This window comes from Delphinapterus leucas, chromosome 4, assembly GCF_059928025.1.
Source record: "Delphinapterus leucas isolate spDelLeu-1000000601 "Yukka" chromosome 4, BTC_Dleu_Yukka2, whole genome shotgun sequence".
Taxonomy (NCBI): domain Eukaryota; kingdom Metazoa; phylum Chordata; class Mammalia; order Artiodactyla; family Monodontidae; genus Delphinapterus; species Delphinapterus leucas.
In genome coordinates, this window is record NC_143132.1 from 120,621,728 (window position 1) to 120,635,210 (window position 13,483).

Consider the following 13,483-nt stretch of genomic DNA (forward strand, 5'->3'; position numbering starts at 1 on the left):
TCATTTCAAAAAGGTAAGAATAGAGGCCTATTTTACACTATACAATAAAATAATTCTGGGTACATTAAAGACCTCCTAAGCAAGGAGTTGGGGGCATGGGAAAACTACAAATTTTGGACTAAACAGAGGAAAATATTTCAAGACCTCAGGGTAGGAAAGGATTACTTAAGATACAGAAAATGCAAAACATCAAAAAGATGTCTACATTAAAATTTAAACTTCGGCATAATTTTAAAGGCAATTTAAAGTTAAAAGGCATAGCGCTTCCCTGGTGGCATAGTGGTTAAGAATCCACCTAGCTAATGCAGGGGAGACGGGTTCGATCCCTGGTCCGGGAAGATCCCACAAGCCGCGGAGTAACGAAGCCTGTGCGCCACAACTACTGAGCCTGTGCTCTAGAGCCCGTGAGCCACAACTACTGAAGCCCACGTGCCGCAACTACTGAAGCCCAAGCACCTAGAGCCCGTGTTCTGCAACAAGAGAAGCCACCGCAATGAAAAGCCTGCGCACCATAATGAAGAGTAGCCCTGCTCGCCACAACTAAAGCCTGTGCACAGCAACAAAGACCCAACGCAGCCAAAAATGAATAAATAAATAAAATTTTAAAAAATACATTAACCAATTTAAAAAAATATGAGCTGTTATTAAAAACAAAAGTTAAAAGGCCCAAAGAAGAAAATATTTATAAGGCAATATAAATAAAGGATTAGTGTCTGGTTTCCTACAAATCAGTACTTTAAAAATTAACAAACCAATACAAAAATGAGTTAAAAAAAAAAAGACAATCCAAACTAAAAGAAACCTGATTGACCAATAATACTATAAAAAGATGCTTGATCTCACTAGTAATTCAGGAAATCCCAAGTAAAAGCAGTAAGATACCACTTCATATCCATCAAGTTGGCAAACAATTCTGACAATACCAAGTCTTGGTAAGGATGTGGCAAAAGAGTAACACTTACATGTAGGTTTTTTCCTTTAGTGAGGGAGGAGAGGGAATGGGGTTACATCACCAATCCTAGAGGTTAAAGACCTTCTGAAGTGTCTCTTCAGTCCTTCTGAAGTGGACTCTCAGTAATGAACTCCTTGTGAGTATCTAACTCTGGACAATGGCCACACTATACGAGCGTATGATATTTCATTGCCAGGTCTCTTAAAAGGTATTTAGATTTAAAGGAACATACTGATGCCATATATCTTCCCTTTTGACCTGAGCCATTTTTAAAGGAAAAAAAAAAAGGTTTTCTGGAAAAGGTACCTGTCAAAACAGCCAATTAAAATGTATAACTGAAAACAAAGAGCTTCCCTCAGGCAAAAATATCAAATCTTTCTTTTAAAACTTCTACAACACTAACATGCCGTATTTTAATCCTTGCAAGATTCACATTTTTACATTAAATCTCAAATAGCGAAAATTTTCTTTGCTTACTATTAGCTTAATACTGGGGCATATGTAAATGGAATGTAAACACAGAATTTCAACTGATATGTGTTATATATATCTGATCTCTTATAAATGGTGGAATCCAGTGATACTCTAAAATCTACAGAATACAGAACATAAGCCTACAAAAACTATCCCAACTAAACACTCCGGCCAAAGTTTAAAAGTTAAAATATTTCTCAGCTATGTCTCTTAATAACCATACAATATTTTTAAATTAACTTGGTTATATTTTTAACACAGTCATTTAATTAGTTTTATAGACATTACACTACAGTAAGCCATCCCCACTTTATCATCAAGTCCTCCTTTTAACGATAAGAAGTAGGCTAGTATTTGTGAATTCTGATTCTGGGCAATGGCAAGCCAGTCACATAAATATAAAAGCTACCCATAATGATCCAACAATTTGTTAGAATACTCTCTTTACTGTCACTGTATTTTACCTCCTGGGCTCGCCCTATATTGTCACAGTACAAAAGCAGGCGGATATTTAACACTACTTTTTCTCAGGCAGCGAATAAATACAGTTGTCAAAATTCCTTTTAAATGTAAACTAAATTTACAATAACACAGAGGAGCAACAATAAGAATATGGTTTTCAGGAGTTTATGGAACTCTTTAAAACAAGCTTAATAAGCAGAAAGGTTCTTCAGTGAAAAGGGATTGTCTGACTCCTTATGCTGAATGGAAGAAAGGATGCCAGCTCAAAATCACTGGTAATCAGAGAAATGCAAATTAAAAGAAGATAATCCTTTTTGCCCATCAGATTGGCAAAAGTTAAAAAGACTGATAATATCCAGTGTTGGCAAGGGTGTAGGGAAATGGGTATTCTCATACCCATTAGTACAGCTTTCTAGAAAAGTAATTTAGTGTATCTAAGAAAGTTTTAGATATACATACCCATGGAATCATCAATTACACTTCCAAACCTCTATCCTAGAGAAATAACTGGACTTTGGATAAGAAACCGAAATATCTGTTAATAGAAAATGACTAATAAACTATGGTCATGCATATTACAGAATACCATACAGTGCTCAATAGGAACATTCTTTTTTTTTTTTTTTTTGGCAGTACGCAGGCCTCTTACCGTTGTGGCCTCTCCCGTTGCGGAGCACAGGCTCCAGACGCACAGGCTCAGCAGCCATGGCTCACGGGCCCAGCCGCTCCGCGGCATGTGGGATCTTCCCGGACCGGGGCACAAACCCGTGTCCCCTGCATCGGCAGGTGGACTCTCAACCACTGCGCCACCAGGGAAGCCCAAGGAACATTCTTTCCACGGCTGTGGAAAACTCCCTAAGACACAATGCTAATGTGGGGAGTGCGGGGTGTCAGATGCAAAGTAATGCCGTAGTAGATACCTTCCATTCACAGTACCCACATCTTTCCCCATGCTAGGAACCCCACCTTCTCAAAGCAGACTAAAACAACAAAAATAACAACAACAACAACTACTACTATGTATTGCCCACCCTCCCTCATAGCCAGGTATTTCACTAAAGTATATGGCTAACTATGGAGAACAGTATGGAGGTTCCTTAGAAAAGTAAAAGTGGAACTACCATAAGACCCAGCAATCCCACTACTGGGCATATACCCTGAGAAAACCATAATTCAAAAAGAGTCATGTACCACAATGTTCACTGCAGCACTATTTACAATAGCCAGGACAACCTAAGTGTCCATCGACAGATGAATGGATAAAGAAGATGAGGCACATATATATACAATGGAGTATTACTCAGCCATAAAAAGGAATGAAATTGAGTTACATGTAATGAGGTGGATGGACCTAGAGTCTATCATACAGAGTGAAGTAAGTCAGAAAGAGAAAAACAAATATCGGATGCTAACGCACATATATGGAATCAAAAAAACAAAAACAGTACTGATGAACCTAGTGGCAGGGCAGAAATAAAGATGCAGACATAGGGCTTCCCTGGTGGCGCAGTGGTTGAGAGTCCACCTGCTGATGCAGGGGACGCAGGTTCGTGCCCTGGTCCTGGAGGATCCCACATGCCGCGGAGCGGCTGGGCCCGTGAGCCGTGGCCACTGGGCCTGCGCGTCCGGAGCCTGTGCTCCGCAACGGGAGAGGCCACAACAGTGAGAGGCCTGCGTACTGCAAAAAAAAAAAAAAAAAAAAACATGCAGATGTAGAGAATGGACTTGAGGACACAGCAGGGTAAGGGGAAGCTGAGACAAAGTGAGAGAGTAGTACTGACATATATAGACTACCAAATGTAAAATGGATGGCTAGTGGGAAGTGGCTGTATTGCACAGGGAGATCAGCTCTGTGCTTTGTGACCTCCTAGAGGGGTGGGATAGGGAGGGTGGGAGGGAGGCTGAAGAAGGAGGGGATATGGGGATATATGTATACATATAGCTGATTCACTCTGTTGTAAAGCAGAAACTAACACAACATTGTAAAGAAATTATACTCCAATAAAGATATTTTTTAAAAATGGGTGAAGAAGGGAAAGAAAGAAAGAAAGGAAGGAACGAACGAACGAACGAACGAAGGAAGGAAAGAAGGGAGAAAGGAAGAAAGGAAGAAAGGAAGGAAGAAAGAAAGAATATGGCTAGTAACTATGTGGTCTAGAGTCTGTCAATTAGAAAAATCCAGGTGTTAGATCGGAGGAAAACAGTTTGGCAAAGGGTATCTCTTTGATTAACTTGGGTAGCAATACAGGCAGATTGTTTTAAGACCACAGAGGCTTCCTGATCAGAGACAAGGTGATGTGTTTTTCTCTGGGAGTCAGTGGCTGCCATCAATCTTTCATCAAGCCAGTTCTACAAGGTGCTTCTGGGTTTATTCCTGAAACAGTTTGGAAAATGCTTCTCCAGGCTATGATACCCTGAACATCTTTATCCCTTCATAAATCCCTTTCTAGATAAATTAGCTAGAATGGGTTTCCTTATAAAAATTAAGAAACCTTTCTTATTCACAAATGATAACCATTTATGAACTTCACAAGTTCATAAATTTATGAACTAAAAAGCACTACATATTTAGAAAAGGATCTAAGAGCACATTTAACACCCTGATGCTGAACTCTGAAGAGGAAGTGGTATTAATATGTATAGATGAGGAAGGGGTACAGGAAGGTTTTTTCCTTTTTCCTCTGTATACTTCTTTTCTGTTTAAATATTTTTACAGGGGACTTCCCTGGTGGTTCAGTGGTAGAGAATCCGCCTTCCAATGAAGGGGATGTGGGTTCGATCCCTGATCAGGGAACTAAGATCCCACATGACGCAGGGCAACTGAGCCCACGTGCCACAATTAGAGAGAAGTCCGTGCACTGCAACGAAAGATCCCGCGTGTTGCAGTAACTAAGACCCGACACAGCCAAAAATAAATAAATAAATAAATAAATGTTTTTTAAAAATTTACAATGACAAATAGTTATACAACGTTGGGAATTTTTTTAATAATTTAAAATCTTTAAAAAATTAACCACTGATATGTCCCTCTCGGAGACGCCTGCTATCCTAAATGAGAATAACAGTTTTATGGTACTTAAATAAGGAATTTTAAGAAAGTTAGAACAGGAATCCATCTTGGCTGAGAGATACATGTGTCACCAGGAAGGACCCTGAGTCAGACCAAATATGGGCCAAGCAAGATGACTGGCCAGAGACAACCCTGAAACTAACCCCATTACCATAAAACCTGAGACCTCGAGCCAAGTGGTTGAGCAGTTCTCCTGGGTTCCCTTATCCTGCTGCTCTCTACCCGGGCGCCCCTTCCCAATAAAGTCTTTTGCTTTGTCAGTTAAAAAAGAAAGAAAGAAAGAACAAACTGAAAACTTTCTGTGGTACATATATACACAATTTCATGTATTCTAACTTACATAACATAAAAATCTTATATTATCTTAGAATAGGGAAGGAACTTCTAAGCATGACTCCAGAGGTAGAAGGGAAAGATAACAATATTTAACTACATAAACAAAACTTCTGACACTTTAAAATTAAAAGATGAAGGACAAACTGAGAAAAATGATCTGAGGCATATATGGCAAACAATAGATTGGCACTTTTAATATATAAAGTATTCTTACAAATCAATAAGAATGGACATCTTAATTTAAAAATGGGCAAACTATATTAGCAAAAACTGGACAAGCTAAATATCCACTGTAAAAAAAGTTAAACAAACCAATGTTCAAAAATATACAGTATTTCATGATATGGCAAAACCATGCAGCCACAGCAAATAAAAATGCAGATCCTTGTCTATTAGCATGAAAAGATGTTCTAGATTTACAATAAAGTAAAAAAGGCAGGTAACCAAGTGGCATATTTCTATTAGTCTTAAATATAGATTCATTATATATGTACATAAATATATATGCACATAAATATATAAGCACATATATTTGTACCTATATATGCACATGTGTATCTACAAACACACACATGGCACATATTCTAGCAAATAGGTCTGAAATATCATATACCAAATGTTAACAGCAGATAGTTCAGAATAATACAATCATAGGTGATTTTCACTTTCTTCTTCATACCTTTTGAATAGTATTTACGAATGAACATGTATAAGTTTTATGATAAGTAAAAGAAATATTTTCATTCTTTAAACAAATAAAGAGAAATAAAGATCACTTTATTAAATATCCTGTACCTTTAATTATATATTACTATTTTCTTACCTTTAAACCTTCAGCTGGAAGTCTATAACCAAATCTTGCTGGAAGGTCATCAAATGTCTGAGACACGTTTTCAAAATTATACTAAATATAAAATTAAAAACAATCAAGTTACAACCAATGTACACATAACATTAAAAACAAAAAGTCTGTCAAACTATTTAAGTTGTAATTTCCACGATTTTGATTTACTATCACAGCTTATCATAATAAAATCAACTTTGTAAATGCACATCCACTAAAATAGAAAGGAATGTATACAATTTACTACATAAACAACTGCTTAAATTGGATTCTGATTTCATGTAAGTATTATTAAACAGAAGCAATAATTCTATAACATTAAACCACCTACTGTTTTTCTGAGTTTTTCCCCATAGACAATTCCCTAACAAGAAATTTTCTAGACAGATTATTTTCCAGCAAGAGTTCCATTTTATTTTCTCTATAAGGGTCTGATTTAATAGAAGAGATTTACAGGATTTCTGACAATAGCTTTGAAAGATGCCTTTCCCCCAGAGAAAGAAGAAGTATCAAATCATACTTTTAAGATACTGCCATTTTTAAAGTAATCTGAACACTTTTATCCAGGGCTGAACAATGAAAGGACTAAACTCAATGAAATACATACATAGAGAGAGCTGAAGGTATCCAAACTCTTTAACAACCTTCCCCTTCCTTATAGATACAGATTCCTAGGCTACAATATTTATCAGTCCTCTACCTCTGCTGTGCTTTTAGAAGATAATATAATAATTGTGAAGTGAGCATGCTGTATTATTTAAGATGCTATATTCAATGTGCTTTAAAGAAAACAAGAGAAACAAGGAAGATAGATGAACTAAGCAAACATAGTAAACAAGTAACTTTTGAAACACAGGTGAAATTTATATGATATATCAGAAGTTAAGATACTTGTCAGTAAACTATAGGCCAAAGACAGAAAAACTAAAACTCATTTGTTTTGAATATAGATTAAAAGGATGGAACAAAGCAAGAATGTTATGTATAGACAGCAAAAGATAGAAGGATGAAGCAAACCTTAAATATTCACAAAGCATGGATTAGGTCACACATCCAGGTTGATAGCTATGTGGTCCTTAAATTAAACGCCCACTGCTGATCCTTATTCTAGCCTCATGTGCCATCTGCCTGAGACACCCGGATAAACAGCCCTGTAGGTTAACAGCCAGCTACAGCTGTGTTCAGATGTAAGTACCTCAAGCCTCTCCAACAGAGCAAGCAAACACTGGATCCAGACACCTTCCATCTGTCAAGCCCCCTTGCTCATCCTCAACTCAGGTCCTGGTAACCACACTGTCACCAGGGAAAACTGATGCAGCACAGAGACTAGACAAACTAAAAACAGAAAACACAGGATTCAGGTAGTGTGGCTCTTGCCTCCCACTCGCATCCTAACCTGAGTGTATTAACATACCCATCTTTTACCTATGCTTCTCACTGTATGTTTGTAATTAATTCAATAAATCGTATGATTCAAGCATCTGAATTTGATTGTTGAAACTATCCATTCTTTTACCTCTGGGATAATCAGCCTGGCAGTATACCTGGAGGCCAGCAATGCTTCAGAGTAATTTCCTACTTTAAAAATAATTCATATTTGCAGAGTGCTCTATGGTTTACAAAATGCTTTAGAGTCAAAAAGTGCTTTCATATTCATTACCACAATGTATCATTTAATCTCTTAATTAAAACATCTTTCTTAATTGATTCAATTAAATTATGATCAGCTTTGAACTTGACAAAGTCATTTAACTCCTCCAAGGCCAAAGACACCACTGTAAAATAAGTAAATAGATCTAGATCAACATAAACAAACCAAAAAAATAAAAATACAGATGTGTACAGGCAGTACTTTTTTAAAAATGTACTTTTAAAATTTGGAAATGGATAGGACCTGCGGGTGGAAGGGGAGAGGCAGCACATCCGAATGGGGGCCTCTGGAGTGTGGAGTTCCGGAGTTTGGAAGTTGATAAATAATTCATATGGTCTTTGCGGAAACTTCTCCAGGTGACAAACCCAGATTGCATGCAAGCAGTCAGTTTGGTTGTGGAAAGCTGTGTGGCTGACAGGGTCTTGGTGCTCTGGCCGGGTGTCAGGCCTCAGCCTCTGATGTGGGAGAGCCAAGTTCAGGACTTTGGACCACCAGAGACCTCCCAGCCCCATGTAACATCAATCGGTGAGAGCTCTCCCAGAGAGCTCTGTCTCAAAGCTAAGACCCAGCTCTACTCAACAGCCAGCAAGCTCCAGTGCTGGACACCCCATGCTGAACAACTAGCAGGACAGGAACACAACCCCACCCATTAGCAGAGAGGCTGCCTAAAATCATACTAAGTTCACAGACACCCCAAAACACACCACCAGATGCGGTCCTACCCACCAGAAAGACAAGATCCAGCCTCATCCACCAGAACACAGGCACCAGTCCCCTCCACCAGGAAGCCTACACAACCCACTGAACCAGCCTTACCCAATGGGGGCAGACACCGAAAACAACGAGAACTGGGAACCTGCAGCCTGTGAAAAGGAAAAGGAGACCCCAAACATAGTAAGTTAAGCAAAATGAGAAGACAGAAAAATATACAGCACATGAAGGAGCAAGGTAAAAACGCACCAGACCAAACAAATGAAGAGGAAGTAAGCAGTCTACCTGAAAAAGAATTCAGAGTAATGATAGTAAAGATGATCCAAAATCTTGGAAAAAGAATGGAGAAAATACAAGAAACGTTTAACAAGGACCTAGAAGAACTAAAGAGCAAACAAACGATGAACACCACAATAAATGAAATTTAAAATTCTCTAGAAGGAATCAATAGCAGAATAACTGAAGCAGAAGAATGGATAAGTGACCTGGAAGATAAAATAGTGGAAATAATTACCGCAGGGCTTCCCTGGTGGCGCAGTGGTTGAGAATCTGCCTGCCAATGCAGGGGACACGGGTTCGAGCCATGGTCTGGGAGGATCCCACATGCCGCGGAGCAACTAGGCCCATGAGCCACAACTACTGAGCCTGCGCGTCTGGAGCCTGTGCTCCGCAACAGGAGAGGCCAAGATAGTGAGAGGCCTGCGCACCATGATGAAGAGTGGCCCCCACTTGCCACAACTAGTGAAAGCCCTAGCACAGAAACGAAGACCCAACACAGCAAAAATAAATTGATTAATGAACTCCTACCCCCAACATCTTAAAAAAAAAAAAAAAAGTCACTGGAATCAGGACAAAATAATAATAATAATTACCGCAGAGCAGAATAAAGAAAAAAGAATGAAAAGAATTAAGGACAGTCTCAGAGACCTCTGGGACAACATTAAACGCACCAACATTCAAATTATAGGGGTCCCAGAAGAAGAAGAGAAGAAGAAAGGGATTGAGAAAATATTTAAAGAGATTATAGTTGAAAACTTCCCTAATATGGGAAAGGAAATAATCAAGTCCAGGAATGCAGAGAGGCCCATACAGGATAAATCCAAGAAGAAACACACCAAGACACATATTGATCAAAATATCAAAAATTAAATACAAAGAAAAAATATTAAAAGCAGCAAGGGAAAAGCAGCAAATAACACACAAGGGAATCCCCATATGGTTAACAGCTGATCTTTCAGCAGAAACTCTGCAAGCCAGAAGGGAGTGGCAGGACATACTTAAAGTGATGAAGGAGAAAAACCTACAACCAAGATTACTCTACCCAGCAAGGATCTCATCCAGATTTGACAGAGAAATTAAAACCTTTACAGAGAAGCAAAAGCTAAGAGAATTGAGCAGCACAAAACCAGCTTTACAACAAATGCTAAAGGAACTTCTCTAGGCAGGAAACCAAGAGAAGGAAAAGATCTACAATAACAAACCCAAAACAATTAAGAAAATGGTAATAGGGACATACATATCAATAATTACCTTAAATATAAATGGATTAAATGCTCCAACCAAAAGACACAAACTGGCTGAATGGATACAAAAACAAGACCCATATATATGCTGTCTACAAGAGACCCACTTCAGACCTAGGGATACACAGAGACTGAAAGTGAGGGGGTGGAAAAAAATATTCCATGCAAATAGAATTCAAAAGAAAGCTGGAGTAGCAATTCTCATATCAGACAAAATAGACTTTAAAATAAAGACTATTACAAGAGACAAAGAAGGACACTACATAATGATCAAGGGATCAATCCAAGAAGAAGATATAACAATTGGAAATATTTATGCACCCAACATAGGAGCACCTCAATACATAAGGCAAATGCTAACAGCCATAAAAGGGGAAAACAATAGTAACACAATAATAGTAGGGGACTTTAACACCCCACTTTCACCAATGGACAGATCATTCAAAAATGTAAATCAATAAGCAAACACAGGCTTTAAATGACACATTAAACAAGATGGACTTAATTGATATTTACAGAACATACCATCCGAAAACAAAAGAATACACTTTCTTCTCAAGTGCTCATGGTACATTCTCCAGGATAGATCATATATTGGGTCACATATCAAGCCTTGGTAAATTTAAGAAAATTGAAATCGTATTAAGTATCTCTTCCGACTACAATGCTATAAGACTAGATATCAATTACAGGAAAAAAAATTGTAAAAAATACAAACACATGGAAGCTAAACAATATACTACTAAATAACCAAGAGATCACTGAAGAAAGCAAAGAGGAGGGCTTCCCTGGTGGGGCAGTGGTTGAGAGTCCACCTGCCAACGTAGGGGACATGGGTTCATGCCCTGGTCCGGGAAGATCCCACATGCCGCGGAGCGGCTGGGCCCGTGAGCCATGGCCGCTGAGCCTGCGCATCCGGAGCCTGTGCTCCGCAATGGGAGAGGCCGCAACAGTGAGAGGCCCATGTACCACAAAAAAAAAAATAAAGAAAGCAAAGAGGAAATTTAAAAAAACCTAGAAACAAATGACAATGAAAACAGGACGACCCAAAACCTATGGGATGCAGCAAAAGCAGTTCTAAGAGGGACGTCTATAGCAATAAAATCCTACCTCAAGAAACAAGAAAAATCTCAAAAAACCAAGCTAACCTTACACCTAAAGCAATTAGAGAAAGAAGAACAAAAAAACCCCAAAGTTAGCAGAGGAAAGAAATTATAAAGATCAGATCAGAAATAAATGAAAAAGAAATGAAGGAAATGATACCAAAGATCAATAAAACCAAAAGCTGGTTCTTTGAGAAGATAAACAAAATTGGTAAACCATTAGCCAGATTCATCAGGAAAAAAGGGAAAAGACTCAAATCAATAGACTTAGAAATGAAAAAGAAGAAGTAACAACCGACACTGCAGAAATACAAAGGATCATGAGAGATTACTACAAGCAGCTATATGCCAATCAAATGGACAACCTGGAAGAAATGGACAAACTCTTAGAAAAAAAAAACCTTCTGAGACTGAACCAGGAAGAAATAGAAAATATAAACAGACCAATCACAAGCACTGAAATAGAAACTGTCATTAAAAATCTTCCAACAAACAAAAGCCCAGGACCAGATGGCTTCACAAGAAAATTCTATCAAACATTTAAAGAAGAGCTAACACCTATTCTTCTCAAGCTCTTCCAAAACATAGCAGAGGGAGGAACATTCGCAAACTCATTTTATGAGGCCACCATCACCCAGATACCAAAACCAGACAAAGGTGTCACAAAAAGGGACTTCCCTGGTGGCACAGTGGTTAAGAATCTGCCTGCCAATGCAGGGGACACGGGTTCAAGCCTTGGTCCGAGGATGCCACATGCCGCGGGGGAACTAAGCCCATGCACCACAACTACTGAAGCCCGTGCACCCAGAGCCCATGCTTCACAACAAGAGAAGCCACCGCAGTGAGAAGCCTGTGCACCACGACAAAGAGTAACCCTGCTCGCCGCAACTAGAGGCAGCCCACGCACAGTAACAAAGACCCACTGCAGCCAAAAATAAAATATAAATAAATTAATTTTTTTTAAAAAGACGTCACAAAAAAAGAAAACTACAGGCCAGTATCACTGATGAACACAGATGCAAAAATCCTCAACAAAATACTAGCAAACAGAATCCAACAGCACATTAAGAGGATCATACACCATTATCAAGTGGGGTTTATCCCAGGAATGCAAGGATTCTTCCATATACGCAAATCAATCAATGTGATACACGATATTAACAACTTGAAGGATAAAAACCATATCATCATTTCAATAGATGCAGAAAAAGCTTTTGACAAAATATAACACCCATTTATAATAAAAACCCTCCAGAAAGTAGGCATAGAGGAAACTTAGCTCAACATAACAAAGGCCATATATGACAAACCCACAGCCAACATCCTTCTCAGTGGTGAAAAACTAAAACCATTTCCACTAAGATCAGGAGCAAGACAAGGCTGCCCACTCTCACTACTATTATTCAACATAGTTCTGGAAGTTTTAGCAACAGCAATCAGCGAAGAAAAAGAAATCAAAGGAATCCAGATCGGAAAAGAGGAGTAAAACTGTCACTGTTTGCAAATGACATGATACTATACACAGAGAATCCTAAAGATGCTACCAGAAAACTACCAGAGTTACTCAATGAATTTGGTAAAGTAGCAGGATACAAAATGAATGCACAGAAATCTCCTGCATTCCTATACACTAATGATGCAAAATCTGAAAGAGAAATTAAGGAAACACTCTCATTTACCACTGCAACAAAAAGAATAAGATAGCTAGGAATAAACCTACCTAAGGAGACAAAAGACCTGTATGCAGAAAACTATATGACGCTGATGAAAGAAATGAAAGATGATACAAACATATGGAGAGATATACCATGTTCTTGGATTGGAAGAATCAACATTGTGAAAATGACTATACTACCCAAAGCAATCTGCAGATTCAATGCAATCCCTATCAAACTACCAATGGCATTTTTCACAGAACTAGAACAAAAAATTTCACAATTTGTATGGAAACACAAAAGACCCTGAATAGCCAAAGCAATCTTGAGAAAGAAAAACGGAGCTGGAGGAATCAGGCTCCCTGAATTCAGACTATACTACAAAGCTACAGTAATCAAGACAGTATGGTACTGGCACAAAAGCAGAAACACAGATCAATGGAACAAGATAGAAAGCCCAGAGATAAACCCACACACACATGGTCACCTTATCTTTGAGAACGGAGGCAAGAATAAACAATGGAGAAAAGACAGCCTCTTCAATAAGTGGTGCTGGGAAAACTGGACAGCTACATGTAAAAGAATGAAATTAGAACACTCCCTAACACCATACACAAAAATAAACTCAAAATGGATTAAAGACCCAATGTAAGGCCAGACACTATAAAACTCTTAGAGGAAAACATGTGCAGAACACTCTAT

General features: G+C 38.5%; 1 protein-coding gene across 4 annotated transcripts in view; it reads right to left on the reverse strand.

Moving 5' to 3' along the window:
* Positions 1–13,483, reverse strand: part of RNF13 (ring finger protein 13) — a 166,934-nt gene that overhangs the window by 87,799 nt on the left and 65,652 nt on the right. For all 4 annotated transcript variants that reach the window (XM_089911020.1, XM_089911021.1, XM_089911019.1 and 1 more), the window contains one exon: positions 6,118–6,198. In XM_089911020.1, the coding sequence (XP_089767146.1) occupies positions 6,118–6,198 (81 nt within the window). The remainder of the gene's footprint in view (positions 1–6,117; positions 6,199–13,483) is intronic.